Source organism: Dromaius novaehollandiae, chromosome 1 (genome assembly GCF_036370855.1).
Source record: "Dromaius novaehollandiae isolate bDroNov1 chromosome 1, bDroNov1.hap1, whole genome shotgun sequence".
NCBI lineage: Eukaryota > Metazoa > Chordata > Aves > Casuariiformes > Dromaiidae > Dromaius > Dromaius novaehollandiae.
In genome coordinates this window covers 34761802-34779523 of record NC_088098.1, presented here as the reverse complement: position 1 = coordinate 34779523, position 17722 = coordinate 34761802, and the positions used below count along the sequence as shown (strand labels likewise).

Genomic DNA, 17722 nt, shown 5'->3' with positions numbered 1-17722 from the left:
ATTAAATCACAGGTGGGTAGGAAAGAAAAGAGAAAAATATCCAACAGGCGAAAAGGTTGTTTGGATTGCAGAGGGTGCAACACAGCAAATGGGCCAGTTCGCGATCGGCGTGTCCGGAGATGTCAGGGAGCAAGGTGGTGTGTGCACCCAGGGCCATCTGCTCCTTGCGTGTGTGCAAGGGGGGCAGCTGGGCAGTGGGCAAAGAAGTAATAAAGTTGTCATGAATATTATTTCTGAATCAAGAGGCATATAGTAATCAGACCTTCATTCATACCAAAAACTGTGCGCCTAAGCATTTTTTATGTTTAAAAATTCATGTGATGAGGAAGATGGTGGCAGATAAAATAGATGAAATCTCTCAGAGACAGAAATTCTACATCAAAGTATGCAAAGGCGCCAGGGTGAAAAATACGATTTCATTCAGGTTTCAGCTGAAGCTTGATGAGTGCCAAATCTGACTCCCATCTTTTGATCACAGGAGCAGAGCTGGTGGTGTTGTGTTGGATACTGCCTCTAACGGTGAACAGAGCAGATTTTTTGGTAAAAAATGATAGACCATCAAACTGCTGTACAAGCTAGTGGCAGTGCCAGCTTTGAGGAATCCCCTGTCTTTGTGCAAATGTGACATGATGGGAGCGGAAAGCAATGGCAGAAATTTAATATGACCCTTGCCACAGGCATCCAGAACAAAATACTCTTGGAAACAGGACAAACATGGGCCTCGATCCTGCAGAAACTGGTTAGTTTTATACACGCAAATAGTCCCACTGTGGCATTAAGCGTGCATACTTACAGAACATTGTATTATATCTTATTGGAAGATGCCTCGGGAAGGCAAGTGGGAGGGAAGTGAGCTGCAGGAATGAGTAATAAGGAGGAGAGGGGAGTTCAACAGAGAGTAGCAGGGGTTCAGCGAGTCGGCTAATCTGTCAGGTGGACGGCTACAGCTGGAGCATCGCATCAGATAAAACAACAGGAAGGGCTGAGTGATGGCAGCCACGAGGAGGAAGACCACCAGGAAGACTAAACCGGGCAGCAAGCCTTTAATGCCACTGAGCATGGGGAGACGGGAGAGGATGCATAACGCAATGCGTGCAATTACTCACGTCTGACTCAGGACTGAATGTGTTACTACTTAATGCTTGTTTTGTGGTTACATTTTTGGTTATTTTACAAGTAACCAAGTCCAACGTGAACATGCCATAAAGCCCTTGGGAAAGCAGAGGTTACTAGGCCAAAACAGATTAGGAGGATAGTTTGCAAATGAATTAATACAGAGAATGTGTAAAACTGTCTGAGAAAATACTACCCGAATGATTACCTTGGGTAGAAGATACGTGGTTGTAAATATGAATGGATGGATGGGCACTGCAATCTTTCAGACTCACTGTGACAGGCCAGAGGGACCCTGAGGAGCCAAGGAAGATGGTAATCAGAGGACCCCTGCCCAACCTGCCTGCAACAACTGTGGGGCTCTAGGCTTTCACATGTCCTTCCCTGGGCGCGAGTGGTGCCAAGACAACGTCCGGCCACATCCCTGCCTCTGGGAGCTCGGTTCCAGGTGCCTCTTTCCCAACTCCGCTATTTGGGATGTGGAAAACAGGCATCCAGCTCTGCAGAGAAGACCCGCTGCTCTGACGTGGCTCACTTCTTGTGTAACACGGGATGGTGAGACGCTGCCGGACTGGACCTTCTTCCTTCTCCTGGCAGCAGGGACTAACCGGACTTCTCATTCCTCCCCCACAGGTTATTTCTGTTTTTAACCTCGTGGCTGCACAAGGTGAGCTCCATGTCTCGGATGCAAGCCACGATCCTGCCTAAACAGAGGGGATATCGGCTCGTGACCATGGCTGCCACCCAAGAGGCAGGGCAAGGCCAGGCAACAGCAACCATCCCTGCCTCCCCGTCGTGGTGGTGCTCCCCGTCCAGGGGAGGATCGCTGCTCCTCGGCGCATGGCTCTACCCGGAGAGCCGGCTGCGCCGCCGCCCTCCCTGCCGGACACGTGGCAAGTGGTGGCCCCCCGCTCGGCATGGCGGGTTGCGCTCCCCCTTGGGGTCCCTGAATGCACTTTTTCTCAGGCACTTGTCTACGGCATGGGACAAAAAAGACTACTTGTATGCAAGGCTTTTACAAATTTGGTCCACTGTGACCAAACTTTATTACCCATTTTATGGAACTGTGACAAAAGTCTAGGAATCAAACAACATGGGGATCACAGAGGCTATTATGTTTATTGTGCTGAACAGACTGTGATAATCCATTAAAGGAACATTTTCAACAAGCAAGCGATTTGAAGTACAATCATAGACAGCAACTCTACACGCAGAACAAAGTAAAAAGTAAGAAGACACTCAAAAGAAAAAGTAAACTGTAGTTAAACAACTTGAAGCGTTTTTTTTTTCCTGCAAACACACCTCTCTTGCAGAAATGGTAGAAGAGTTAAATGTCCAGTCTTATTTAGCAGTGACCACTGACAGCAAAGAACAGTCGTATAAAATTTATCTCCCACAAAAATAAACTATATATATAAAAAATTTTATGATGTTCTCACTGATTCAATGGCCACATGCAATTTTTCAGTCTGAAAAAAATGAGGTATAGTAGGCCCTAAGAGGTAGTAATGTGTTTTGATTGTACTACAATATATAGAAAATACAAGATTCAGTTCATCAGAGCAGTAAGTCTCTCGGAGGTTGACGTGTGACATGCATCCAGCGATTACTTCCGTGTCATCCACTGAATACTGCGGTTTTACAAAAATGCAAAAAAACACCTACAATGCAATTGCTAAGGCTGGATTCGATGCCCTTTGAAGGCAGCAGAATTCCTTCTACTGACTTCAAGCGACACTGGATTTGGCCTGTAAGAGCTACTGTAGAGCTAGGATGAGTCCTCATCCACTTAATACGAACATGTCTAGCTGTAACACTCCAATCAGCTCTTTCTCAGCGGTCTCCGCCAATGAACCCTCTGCGGTCTTTTGAGGAGGTCCGTATTTCTTGACACTGCCTCTTTGAAGAAGCCAGTAAGTAGTTATCTTTAATTGCATTTGGCTCAGTACTAAAGCCATACCAATAGATGCCTTCCTGAGAAACTACCCCTGGCCCAGTTATTAATACAATGTTACAAAGTACTGACTAGGAAAGAGAGGAAGAAGGGAAATAAAACAGAAAGAGAGGAAAGGAAATAGGAAGAGAGAGAGAAAGGAAAACAAAAGTGTGAGAGAGAAGAATAAAAAAACCTCTACATAAGAAGCATTTAAAATAAATCTGGCTGAAACATATTACAAAATCACATTTGTGTAAAATACATGAAAATACTTGTCAAGTATTTTCTTACAATCTACTAATTATTTTTTTAATACACATATTTGTGATTGCATTATGCAAAAGCTGAGCTTGTTGCTTCCCACCTACAAAGCTTCAAGTTTCTTTGAAGGTTTTTTTTTGTTCGTTTTTTTTTTAATACGAAAGTAATTTAAAACGTGTTCATTTTCCACAAGTTATTTTACAAAAATAGTTTTGAATTAGGGATTAGTTGCAGTCCTAACTGTTTCAAACGTCTCAAAACTAATGCTGAAAGTAACAAGTTCATTCCATTTAAAGTCTGGAGGTAGGTCTTTGTCAATCGATTAGTCCATTTCTTTAAACAATTCATTTGAGGTACAAACTTGGACAGTAATATTTAAACATTACAGCTAATTTTTTTTCTATGTCATGTAGTGTCATTGAAGAAAATTATCCTTACAAACCTATCAGCAATTCAGTACAAAAATATATTCAAGTTAACAGTACATTACACAGAAGTCTAGCAGAGAATAGGATAAGTACATTAAAAAAAACAAGAGAAAGAAAAATACATAGTCATGCTGAAACACAATAAAGATATTGCTTCCTTAGCTGCAATTAAGTGTTGAAGTAGAAATAAGGGGAAAATGCAGATACTCACGATTATCTACCCAGTAAAAATTTCCTGCATTGTATGTGTATAGCAGCATGTATTTATCAGTCTGTTGAGTTAATTGTAAAAATCAGAGGTAGCATTGAATAGTGGGGTAATATTGCATCTGTTGCTAAAAGTGCTGCTTTGAATGAAAAGATGGAGAAATGCCACTGGCATGGAAGTGCTCAGTGAACCATCCTATGTCAAAATATATCGCTTAAAGTAATACACAAGCTTAGCTGAGGTACATGGTGTTGGTTCTTTACATCATGACTGATGAGTAGTGAGGAGAGATTCATTTCTTTTGAAATACTGGTACAGGGTGAGTGGAATTAGTTGAAAGTAGCCAAATCACCTGGATTATTTTTGCTTTTTTTTTCAGATAAATTCATGACTAATTTTGAGGTACCTTTCTATATGTCTTAAAACACTTTTCTTGATAAAGGCTTAGTCATTACTGGTGTAAGAGTGTTTGATGTCAGTCATTTCTGCGTCCGTAAACAATGTCTGGCTCTACAGAAAGCCAACTCCATCGGACTTCCTAGCGTCCAGAAGATGAGGGGTGTTCATGTTTTTCATGTTTATTACTACTTCTGCTGATATGTTTGTATCTGTAACTATACAACGTATCTTTGTCTTTCTTCCCTTTTGCAAAATGAAAGTACCTTTTTCTTGTTGATTTCTTTCTTCTGATTATCAGCTGAATGAAGTGAAAGATCAGCTTTCAATTTTTTTCCTGAAATAACAGTAAGTCTAAAAAAAAAAAAAATCAAGTACAAGTCTACAAGAAGGTTACAAAAAAAAAAAAAAAAAGAGTAGTATCTATCCCTTATCTTTGGTGTTCTAAAACAGGGAGTTTACTAAGTAGGGAGTGGGTTGCTGGAAGTGTTGTAAGGCTCCACGTTACACACGCAACCTTTCCTATCTCAATGCCCATTATAATTAACATGTTACAAGTTTCTTGTTTATATGCAGTGCAGTGAGTGACTTAAACCTGATTCGAAGCTCTTCTGACCCATTCACCCTTACTTAGCAGCTCAAACAAACTATTAGTAGGTTAAGGAAAAAGAAAACAGTAATTAAAAGTTGCATCGTTAATCTGTGTCCCCCGTTGTGTTACAGCAGTTTTTCACTAAACCTGGGACTGTGAAGGGATTACAAAGAAGATGATTAGTCAAATCCTTTTTAAGGTTATGCGATTTTTTTTTCCCAGGCAAAAGTGGAAAGACCATGGCAATAGAAAATAAGTGGTCAAGGCAGTGTCTTCTCCCTTCAAAAGACCCAACTGCTGATGAGGTAGAAATTGCGTGGTGTGGTGTCCTAGTCTTCCTCTGCAGATTCTTGTGAGGACGTTTCTTCAGTCTCTTCCTGGAATATACAAACAGAAAAAATAATTACCTTTTTTTTTAATATGATGGCAGGGAAAGAAACTCCCGTGGTGCTCTGGTAGGGGCCTTTCATGCCCAGCAGGCACGCCGAGCAGCACCCAGTCGCTCTGGGCAAGCCAGCCGCCCTGGGCAAGCCAGCCGCCCACGAGCGGGCTTGCCACCTAAGGCGCAGCATCGTAAAAAAGAGCAAATGCGTCTCCTTGGCGTCCTCCTCTGCCTCGACGCCTCTTTACGCTGCTTACTTAACCAACGTGCAGCACCTTTCGGGACACGGGTGGTAGACGGGAGACAATAAACATGTCTGATAGAAGGGGCTGTTAGGAGAAGTTGGTTTTTATCAAACGCTGCACATCGCCGCCTAAGACAGCACGTGAAAAAGCTCTGGGAAGAATAGGAATTTACCCCCTCAGCAAACGGAGACCTTTTAAGAATGACCAGCTTAAAACAGCTTATAACAGTCTTCATACTTTAATAGATTTGATTTTCCACATGGCTTCATTTTGTCTGGGTGGCTAACTGACACAATTTATAACTCTCTTCCTTTCCCAGGCCGCTACAGTACGCCATTCAGTAAAGCATGCCTTAAAGCTTGTCTGCATTATATGGCCAAACTCCCATTCATTAGTGTTTGAAACACCTCAGCTGTGAAGGGCTCCTAAATGCTACCATGTGTGACACTGCTGCAGAAGAGCGGCATCAAGAAAAAACACTGGGCTTTAATCACAGGGGCCACCGCTCACTGCAATCCCTTTTCAAAAGGTTCCCCCCCCCCCCCCAAGAAAAGACTGAAAAAAGCTGTAAATCCAGGGAATAAACATAAGTATAAATGAATGGATGACAGCTTAAAAAATATAACCATAGCAGCATCAAGCCATGAGATTTCACACTGGTTTTGTTTAGTCTGCTTTGGGTTATGTGGGAAATGTGAAAAGCATGAAGCAAACGCTCCCCCCTCTCCCTTCAGACCCCCACTCCCCTGCTAAACCTTGGGCCTCAAATATTTAAGCCAGTAGGTTTATACCTCTTGACTAGGAAACAGGCCATGACCCTGGGATACTCTCTCGAGTACCAGGCACAAAGAAAGATGTAGCATGATCAAAGCTGTGGACGGACGAAAGAGAGCAAAGCCAAGTGTCAGCTGCCCTCTGACCTCGGCTTTTCAATTAATATTTAAATTCCAGGAGACACCAATCTATCATGCAGATGAACAACTTCTTCCCCACAACAACTCCTTTCTGCTTGTAACACGGTTCTGCTTAGAGCGCTGCTACGGAAATCACCCCGGGCCCACAAAAGGAGTAAGGGGATTTTACTCTGTCCCTTTCAGTGTTCAGGGAAGTGCACTAACACGCCATCGAGCCCTGCTAACGCTTATCACCTTTTCCCTGCTTGTCTTCCGCGCAGAACGGCACCGGGGCTGGTACCACTTCTCAGCCACGAATTAAAGTGGTATCTGCAGGCACCCAGTGAAGTGCTGACTTGGGCGGCACGTTGAGCAGCTGTGCAAAACGTTTTGAGCTGAGCCTTGAAAACTGAGAACTCGGGATCATGGGAAACAATTTCTTTGCCTCCAGACTGCAATTTTCAGGTAAAAAATACGACCGTGGGTTCTCTATTCTTAACATAATACAGGTAGGTGTGTTTCAGTTAATGGTATTTGATCATGATCGCATGCTTAATTCCTTACAGCACCATTATCAGCCCTGAACTCTATAAATATCTTTTCCTAACAGCAGGTTGGGGGTAGCTGTGAGTTCCCCAAACTTTCCAGCAGCCCACAGCACACACTCGGGGGCTGAGCGGCACGGCACGGCACAGCACGGCACGGCACGGCACGGCACAGCAGCTCGCTTCGTTTATGATTGGCTGGTCTGGAAACCTTATTAAACTGTTTTCCATGAAGGTGGATTTCTGATCACAGCAGAATGGGAAGAAGAATGGGAAAAGGAAGAGCTTGTGGAAGGATGTATTTCCGAAGCCAGCCAGGGGAGCCAGAGGTAGCTATTTTTAGTTAAAAAGTTGTCCACTCCAGTGATTTTTACTGTGAACCTCACAGTAATTTGTTTTTCTTGTAGCCCCTGCTGCTGTGACCAAGAAAATGAATGAAGAAGCTCATTCTCCATTGAATTATATATGTATGTATATATGTGTATATATAATATATATTCACATATGTACACATACATATGCACATATATATATGTCCATATATATACATGGATATGTACGTATGCATATACACATGCCTGCCTGTAGTACCTGGACAGATTAGAAATGAAAAATCAAGCCAAAAACCCTGTAACATTTAAATAATTAACTTATCATTTAAAATATCTGAGACTGGGAACTCTGCTTTTCAAATCCATGTCAATTTTGGGAAAGACTTTTTTTCATGAAGACAAGCTGGCAAAGGGAACAGACTGCTGCATAACAAAAAGAAAAGGCGCCTTCATGGAGGTCATTCTTTGCAAGAGTGTAAGATAGCCCCCTTACAGCAGGATGGTTTTAAGCAATGTAACATGTAAGTCCCTTGTCAAGACACAGATGGAGCCACAACTGCTGCTCCGAAGCACTTACAATTCAAACAAGATGATACAAATCAGACATACATGCATGCATGGACCCAAAGGAAGAAGTGAGTAGAGGTTCTGAAAGAGAAAATGCAGGTGTGTATGACAGAGACAGAGAGGGGTTTTATACTGGTGAAGGACTGGTTACGAGGATCAGCAGGTTGTGCAGCTGTGCTTCTCAACCCAGCCTTTACCTGTGTCTCTCTCACACACACACGATCTCCCCAAAAGCAGGAGGGGGCCAGACCTTCTGTGCACTCCTTCTAAGTTGCAAACCTGCTCTGTACCCAGTTCAGCCAAAGATTCACCGAAGTGCACTGCTCGGCCCGTCAGGGCATCGGGCACCTGAGGAACGGGTTGCTCGACCGTCCCTTAGCGTCCTCCAGAGAATTACAAACGCTCACAGATCTACCAAGGTGGGCTGGCATAACCCTGTATCAGAGGCTCAATCCCTGAGTCAAAAGTCGAAGGAGCAACTGGGGCTGGCGTGAAATACTTTGTAAGTCCAGATGTGCTTCTGATCAAGTTGAAGAGAAGGGCAAAAATCAAGAAGGAAAGCACAGTCATTAGAGTAGACATCAGAAACCCAAGTCACTCAGTCACAGCGTGATAACCACACAGAGCATAAATTCAAAAACACCACCACAGGAAGCGCCCAGCCTAAGCAGCAAAGGTTTCAAGTTACATGGCAGCCTTAATTCAGGTTGTTCTCACTTTTTAGGTGCTTTCACTGTAGTTGTGGAGACAGAATGGTGACATGTGTTAATTGAGCGTAAATGTTCATCGACCCAGTTTTGCTTTGAAAAGCTACTCTCTTGGTTATTTGTTTTCTGCTGGAGCAAGCTAGAGAGAGGCTGGGGTAGCAGACTGCAAAGAGAAACCTGAGAAAGCTTCAAACTAACCAGGTCTGATGCAGCTAACAGGGAAGCCACAGCCATGCAGAGCTCAGGGGGAACAGGACAAGAACCTGAAAGGCCGGGTAAATACTCAAATGCATAGTTTAGACTTAACTCCCCGCTGCTAAAACAACATCCTAGCTAGCTTGTTTGGAGCGAGCTCCCCACGTTTCTGTGCCCAGGACATATGTATCCTCAGGGGCTGACTGACAAGAAGTGTGCATGGCAGAGGCAGTTTTACTTGGCACGTCCTGTCCCCAGTTGTCTTGTGCATGGGTACATTTCTCCTGAGCAGCTGCAGGTCACAGCTTGATATTTCAAGGGAAACTGTCAGCCAGCACCCTCGGTTATTTCCAACCTTAGCTGCTTGAGCTGAACTACCAAGCAGGGAGTGATGTGGAGCTGCTGTCTCTCCCAGCAAAGAGCAGTGAGACGTACATCTCCAAAGCTCCTGGGTGCACAAGTGCTCACAGAGATATCACTGTGCACGTGGCTGGCGGATGTACACACCAGGCTGGGACCCACCAGTGCCACTCCTTTGCCTCTTACTGGTGCGGGGTCCCAACAGGAGATAAAGGACAACCTTTCCCAAGGGGTGACAGTGTGTATCTATCTTCAGAAGGGTTACTTCATAGGTGGCTGGCACTGCTGTCGTCGGCTTTGATTTAAAAGTGATGAAGGTAGCAAAAAAGGATGAGGCCGCAGTGTGGCAGACTTCCGTTAGATGTGTAAAGGGTGTAGCCAGCATGCCTGGTGCGCTGGCCCAACTTGCCATAAAGACTAGACTATCAGGTTACCTGGCTAGTGGGAGTAAAGCTGCTACAGGCATGCTGCTGTGAAACCTTCCTTCACAGAGACAAGGCGCCTCTCTTCTGCCTGCCCCTGGGCAAACTGCTGCAAGAGAGCAGCAAAGCCCAGGAACTCCAATAGCAGCGTCTTTCCCCCTCCTTAATGACAGTCTCATGATAAGCACGAGGCGTTTCAAAGCATCCCTTTGTGGGATTCGGGTGCTGAACATAAGGGGTGGGGCCATTTTAGATGCCCTTGGTATCTCGTATGGCTTCCAGCAGCCATCCCAGAAGGGTGCTGGTCTCCCTTATCTTGTCTGCCTGCCCTACGTGGAAGTCTATGATTCCTAAAATCTAAAAGGGGCCTGGACCATGGTGTCGAGACAACTGGATCCCACGCTACCTCCCCCATGGCAGGACCCACTAACCCTCACCAGAGCACTAATGTTGCATCTCTGCTTTTGTAGGTTCTCCACCGTGGAAAAAAACTTGCATAAATTACAGGAATAAAGTGATGACCACTAACAAATGTTTCTCATTTATACAGTTCAGCTCTAGGACCATCCAGAATGCAGCTGTGCCACTAATGACTGTATTTAAACCACAGCACCTTTTCAGGTCAGAGTCACTCCTCGCTCTCAAGAGACCTCCTTCCCGTGATATCCGGTGTAGGTAAAAAAGATTTATTTGCCTCCTGAGGCCTGTATTTGGTGATCCAGAGTGAGCTGGCTGGTGCATGTTATTTTTCTGGCCATGTGTAACAGCAGTCAGTAGCACCTTGGGGGCCCTCAAGAACATATAGACTTAGTTTGGTCTTTACATCTCATCTGCATCTTTTTTTGTGGTACACCTCCATAAGGTGAGGGAGGGGTCAAACATAAGAAAACCTGATGAGAAAACTGTTTCTGTTTGAAATCAGTATTCCCTCCCACCTGCAGAAGGCTAATTGTTTGGCATTTTTGTAAAAATGTTTATTCTGTTCTAATTCCCTGAGGCAAAGCTCCTTTATAGCTACTTCAAGGTTAATTGTCTTTGCCTCAAGAAGCTCACTGGCAATTCAGCTGGCAACTCACATTTTTCACCTTCTGCTCATGCATCTCCAAATTGCTGATTTAAAAAACTAAAATCAGTTTTGCAAGATGAACTGCAGGATCACGGTAATGCTACATGTGGAGCCTCTGAATTTGTCAGAGCTTTTATTTTATAACAAAGTATTTGCTATTGGCACAGATTTTGCTGGCTGCTTTCTAAGGCCTGAGAGGGTATGCTTGAATAGATATGTCAAAAAGAACTGCTGACAAGAGCAACTTGCAAACTATGGACCATTGTCTGCAGTTAACTTGTCTGAAATCCCCTGGCATGCAAGCTCATATTTTCAGAGGGGTCTCTGAAGTCAGTGACTCCTCTTGCAGTTGCAGAAGCTCAGGCTGTGCCCAGCTGAGACACGGTGCCACCTGGACTTCTTCACAGCCAACAAAACAAACTTCTTTATGAATTCTTATAGCACTAATAGATACTCAGATGGGGTTTGCTTTGTACAAAGCTTTGAGTGGAATCTGCTGCTTCGATCTACATCACCTTCTGTAAAGCATACTGGCAAGATCTGGAGCCTAGGCTCTGAAAGGATGTCAATCACCACGCAGCCCTGCTGAGCTCACTGACATCAGTCACTCAGCAGTGAGTATGGCCAAGTTAAATATGGGAATCAAGATTCAGAGCTCAAATTTTTAAAGGTATTTGCTTCACATATTACAATAAAAGTATTTATCAGGGCAGAAGAGATCCCCACGACCGTGTATAAAAAGGCCACAAGATTCCTCTTAAAGCTGGATTACAGCATGTTTTCAGAAGGGCATCTAAAGAAATGATTTTGAAGAATCTGAATACAAAGTAGTCACCAGCCTACAAGCAAGCAATTTCTGTGCACTCTCACTGCTGGCAAGCACAAAGGAGCACAACTTCTCTAGCTTCATGGTTAAAAACTCTGCCAGAACAGAGCAGTTTGGAGATCCACTGCCCTCTTGCAGGGTTGTCACTGTATTTTACACTCCGTACTCACTGACTAAAGCACAGACCAGCCCTGGGGCCAGCTAGCGGGTAGTTTCCCCCAAAGAAGCAAAACTCCCCGTACATAGATGGTATTAGAGAGACAACCGGTAGCTGATGGGGCAGTTTTGGACTGTGACTTAAGGGCTTGAAATCAACATTCTTGCTTTAAATGTCTATGTCCCTTATTGAACCTAGCCTTCAAAGGACAACCTTGTCAGCTAATGATCTGGACCTTCAAAGGCCCTACTTGGCTGCTGTGTGAGTCCAATGTTTGGATACCAACAAGTAGTCTCATTGCGCTGCTGCTTAACTTCCTCAGTGCCTGTGTGCTTGCTGGTGGGCATGCACAGAACTGCCTAACACTCTTGGGAGCAGCCGGAGAGCTGGCAAGAGTCTTAAAGTTCACTTCAGCTTGGGGATGTCCTCAGAGCTTCCATTCTCAGTAAGGCAATGCACAACAGACAGCAAGGACAAAACTTATCTGTGATTCCACATGTAAGCAGCAGCACTGATCTGGAAACTCACCTAAGCAGTAAGGAGACTTATTCTGAAATCCCCATGCTCTCTGATCTGAAGTCAGCTGGGTCTCCTACCTCCCAGAAGATGCCTACCCACCAAGCGTGGATATGGAAGATGCATCTTTCTTCTGTTGAAGTCAGTCCACTTTCATATAAAAAACAAAATATTCCCTAAGGGATGGAAAGGGAGCAGAGAAAATAAAGCAAAACAATGACTCTGTCCTGCATGTGACCAGTTTGTGGCTTTTGAACTGGATAAAGCTACTAAGCAAGTTAAGGGTGTCCTCTCCTTTCACTGCTGGAACAGCATTGCTTGACTAACAAAAAGGCTGCACAGGGTTTACTAGATAATCCACATCCCCAGCTGTTGGAGGAAGTGAACTAACTGGGGCAGCTGGAGTGAACTTGCTGCCCAGGCACTCAGCTGCTGGGTAAGCATAGCCCAGGCTAACAACACCAGCAGGAGTCTGTGAGAGATGGTGTCACTGCACACCCGCAAACCACCCCTACTGCTCCTCTCTCTCTGTTGGAGGATGCATCTTGCAAGGCTTGGCCAAGTTTCGGTCCTTGAGTCACAGGTTCAGATAACCGGAGGGGAACAGGACAGTGCTCAGAAGAATCCCATCTGGACAGGACAGGACGGGACAGGATGGGACATGCCTCTCTAAGTTAGGACAGCTTTCTTTAAACATAGATTCAAGTTTCTTCTCCCTGTTATATTTAGGGGGATTCAAAAACATTTCTCTATGTCCTAGCTTATCTCCCACTAGGGCTACCCAGTGAACTGTTTGATATAATGGAGTGAGAATAAGTGTCCCCAGCTATTTTAAGAGAAAGGGCTTATCTAACATAGGATTTTTAAATCCAGGAGGGCTCACAAGGAGAACTTCCAGAGACAGGAATCAAGGTGGCCTAGGCTTAAATATCCTGGAAAGATGCTATTTTAGGCTCTGCCTCTCAACATTTTCTACATATGGGCTTAACTGAACCTCAGTTCTAGGTGCCCAGTGTTTCCACGCATTTTAGAGCAGCCCTGACGTTAACTCAGCATTGAGGACTCTGCGAGGCAGTAGGCCACGCAGTGTTGAAGGCTGCACTGTTGAAGCCTTTTGAAATTGAGCCTCAGCTGTCTAAGTTACATCAGAACGGATTCCTTAAACGCATTTTGGCATCTGAGTATAGCAAGTGCCTTTTCGACCTAAGCAGGTCAAAATACTTTGAAAAATCTGTTACTCATGTGATTAAAAGGAGAATGAAAATCTCCACCAAAATCTCTGTAGTGGACAGAAGAATTTTGCAGGGAGCACCATTTAAAGCCTGTAAAGCATTGACCCATAGGGAAAATACTGCCTGAAGCCATTGCGGGTGCTTTACCAACACAGAGAAAGACACATTTTTTGTCTTGGAGAGCTTCAGCTCCATGAGGTGTAAACAAATCTGGTGGGAGGAAAATAAAATATTAAAGAAAAGTTGGCAGCAATGAAGCTGGGCTAAACCCAGCTTTGAGAAGCTGCTCTTACAAACCTCTCATGGAGGCTCTAAACCAGAGGAGCTGTAAACTGCTCTGCGTTCACCCAGGACACCACGCTCGAGCCAAGGTCCTGATTGTTTCTGGAGCTTAAGGAAACAAGAGGCTGTGGTAATAGCCTCTAATTAATAATACATATGTTTATAATGAGCTGCAAGAGCAAAACGTGTGCATTTTAGTCTTTCAAAATTTGCAGGCTTACACAGTCCACTGAATCACTGCAGGTCACAGTGTAAGTTTTCCTCTCTCATGGCAGTGGAGACTGCAAAGCCCCAAAGGATATCGCAGCCCACATAGGTAAACTTGACAGAGCTTGTAATCCTCCTGAGCTCCCATGGTACTCGAAACAGTGTTGATTTCTGTGTGTTCTTAATGTTCAATTTTAAGTACAGTGACAGAGGAAGGACTACGGTGACGGTCTGGCTCTTAGAAGGGAGGAGACATAAGGAAAAGGACACTGTGACAAGCTGAAAGGAAGGTCAAATACACACCGTTTACCTTTTCACCTCTCTCATATTTTAGATCATGGAAAGGAGAATAAAGTAAGGCCTGTACATTTCTATTTTACTTCTCTTTTTCCCCAGAATGACTGCTTGTTACAGATGGGAAGCAACTGCCAGAAGTTATTCACCTCCAATCCTTTATCACTTAAAAAAGCATTATGGTCCCGTTTATACGGCCGCTGGCAACTGCGGTTTCGGAACAGCTATCTATCTGTAATGATAAATAATAAAATAAAATATCTTCCTCTGGAATCCCAGCTGAGAGATTTTGCCAAGTGATCAAACTTGTCTGAACCTTGGAACAGCAGCTTTGCAGTAATAAGAAAGAGACTGAAAACCTGCAGCCAAGAGCCGCACACACCTCATTAGGGCCCAGCTATGCGGGAAGGCCAAGCAGCAGCTTCCTGGTCAAGCATGCTTACCCACTGGAAAGAGCCTGCAGGAAGGTGAAGATAAAAGGGCCTTTCAAAGTGGAAGTGCCCCAGTGACATTTTTATGAGCAGCAGCGCCGAAACGCTGCGCGGCTCGCAGCCGGCTACGCACCCGGCTTCACGCGGCGCCACGGGCTGCCGGGGGGGAGCGCGAGCCCGGCCTCCGCCGAGGGCAGGGCGCAGGACGCCGCGTGGCTCTGCTGCGGCCGGCGCTGCTTCCGAACCTGCCCCGCTGTGCTCTTCACTTCTCTCTCGCTTGCGAAGGAAAGAGTTTAGCAAGGATGGCTCTACCTTCCCCGAGAATTGCTCAGAAAAGCCCCCTCCCACCGCCCAAAATGAGAAACATATTTCTGAAAGATAGCTAGCCGGCTACTCGGATTTGATTCAACAGACTTCATGTGAGACTCTGCGGTGTAATTCAGCTAAATGATTTTTTTCTTAAAAAAAAAACAACACTAAAGCTTAACAGACTTGTAAAACGCTTTTAAAAATGTCTGAAGAGTTTAATCAGAGATCTTACCACACAGACACTGGTAAGGCTGTGTGCTGGCAGTAAAGCAGAGTATTTAACTTTGAGAGCTGAAGTTCTGGGTTTAATTTTCAGTTTCAGACTAAACAGCAGGTCTGCAGCGAAAGGTAGGGCGACGACTCCGGAGCAAAATGGGGTAATGGAAATGCTTTTCTTGCAAACTTTACTGATTGTGTAACCATGGAGCACCTCTTTGTGCAGGCGAAAGAGCGCAAAATCAGAGAACTTTCTGTTGGTTTTAATAAACTCCCCCCCACTCCCTCCCTTTTTTACTGCAAAGAATTCTGCTGCTATTTTATTATGTAATGCTGCAGGCTAAAAATATATCCCTAATTTAAGCCATCTTGCCAATAAATCTACAAATACCAGGTAATCCAAAAAGGGTAGTTATGATTTAATGACATACTCCTCTTGTCATCTTAATATGTTCAATTCCTAAAGGATTTAGAGTGATGCATTTAAAGTTTTTTCAACTTCTTGAATATCTCCTCGCAGTATGGTGGAAAGGGCAATAAAGTATGGTCCTCTCCAGCATGGCGCAGGAACCCAACTTTTCGAGTTGCAGCTGCTCTGCGATTTGTGTTACCAGAGAGTGAAGCTTTTTTCCCCTCTAGATAGCTTGATTTGAAAGGAGTGGGGCTGTCCAACTTGATAGATAGCGATTATTTCTGTTTGATTATGGAGCCTTTTATGGGAGTTTCCCTTGCAATTGAACACATCTATATTCTGTAATCAAATCAGTAAAGGTTCCTGATGGAAACCTATGTTCAAAACACATTTTATTCCAGGAGGGAGACAGATTTACCGCAATTTATACCTCAGTGTTAATCTATTCTCCTCTTCCTAAAAATAAAAAAATACTAATAGAAATTACAGTTAATGCTCCATCGTATAAAACAGTTCTCAGGAGACTACTAAAGTGATGAGGGAGCTGCCTAAAATACTGTGACGGTCTCTTTGCTGTTCTGATTTCAGTTTCCAGATTTTGCCTCAAAATAAGCATGAGAAACAGGGAAGCGGGGAAACATTCACTGCCCTAAAAGTGAGATCTCCTGGGTCCTAGAGCTCACTGCCCCGTCCTTCCAGACTCCAAGTCTGGTTTCAATGGAGCTCTCATTTTTCTTCCCGCTAATCCTGCCGTGAGATCAACCATTGGTAACTCTGTGAGAAATTAAAACCGGGATGTGGGAAATCTGAGATCTGAATTCAGGCAGAATATGGGTGATTCATTTTTTTTATTTCTTTCCTTCTCTTTTCCCATGGTTGTTGTGTGGCAAACTCTCTCCAAACCTGAGATCAGAGATCAGCCCTGAACAATGTTACTGTACCAATAGAGCAGAGGCAAAGCAAGAAGTACAGCAGCAATATTATATCATTTTTTTTAATAAAAGCAACAGGCATTCTTAAAACTAGATTACGGCCAACATTTTTTGAAAGTACTCCGGCATTTCCAGAAATGCTGAACAATGGGATCAGCAGCAAAACTTCATCATGGTGATGCTCAACATCTGCTGGAGCAGACTTCATAAATAATTTAACATTTGTGGCACTGGGTCTCACTGAAACAGGATCCATGAGATAGTTTGCCCTGGCGATGTGAGTGCTACAGTGGCCAATAGTCTGGCAGTCATTTTGAATGGCTTTTTTCCTGCCTCTGTATAAGAAAAACACATTAATTCATTTAGGTTCTGTAGCAAAGAACTCAAAATGCTTATGGACACTGGAATGCCTAAGGCTTGGGTGGGGGTGCTTTGTGCACCGCTTGGCAGCGCTGATGTCTGTAAAACACCGAGGTACTCCTGCAGCCCTCTGCATAAGTACTTAGGAGCATAATACTCCCTGTATGGTCTGCTAAAAGGTTGTGATACTTTCAAAATTTTTACGCTATCAACATAGCAGCATCACGGTATCACTACCCAATTGCAATCGATGACAACGTGCTCTGAACAGCACCCAAAACAGCAGCCTCCTGCCACCAGGTGGGTGGCTTCACACAGTTGTGGGGCTACATGATGGCATGGTGAGGAAACCAATGAAGGGGACATCGGATGGACACTCAGTGGGGGTAAAATGGTTTTAAAGTGTCTATTGTGATTTTATTACTTGTTGACTTCTAAGCGTCCTCTGCCTGAGTCCTCTGTGAGCTGCACGGGAGGCGGCATGCTCGTAGGTCCATCCTCTCCATCCTGGGCCTTAAAGCTTGGCACAGGTGGCACAAGCCGACTGGCAGCCCAAGGACGCCAGATGTCACCCTGGGGTGCCAGGCAGGAAATAAACTCCCTGGATGTCACAAATGCCCCTCAGTGCCTAGCAGGGCAGCTGTGAAAAATGTTTCTTATTCTATTTTAGACTGTTACTTTGGGGGAATAAGGGGACCTTACAAAAGTTCCCAAATAACATGGAAATTGCAAAGAACAAAATAAAATATTGTCCTATTGCTTTCTCACAGAACCTGTTTTAAGATATATATCACTTAACAAGGGCTGAACGTACTGCTATTTTCCCCAGCCAAATGTTTTTTAATAGTGCTGGCATGCAAACACTGTAACTGACCATTCTAGCAAAGTATTTAACAGAGG

At 44.3% G+C, this 17722-nt stretch overlaps 1 protein-coding gene across 2 annotated transcripts in view; it reads right to left on the bottom strand.

Annotated features, from left to right (window-relative positions):
- Positions 1 to 2213: 2213 nt before the first annotated feature.
- Positions 2214 to 17722, bottom strand: part of HMGA2 (high mobility group AT-hook 2) — a 163558-nt gene continuing 148049 nt past the window's right edge. For both annotated transcript variants that reach the window (XM_026092390.2, XM_026092393.2), the window contains one exon: positions 2214 to 5311. In XM_026092390.2, coding sequence (XP_025948175.1) covers positions 5264 to 5311 — 48 coding nt within the window. In that variant the 3' untranslated portion in view covers positions 2214 to 5263. The remainder of the gene's footprint in view (positions 5312 to 17722) is intronic.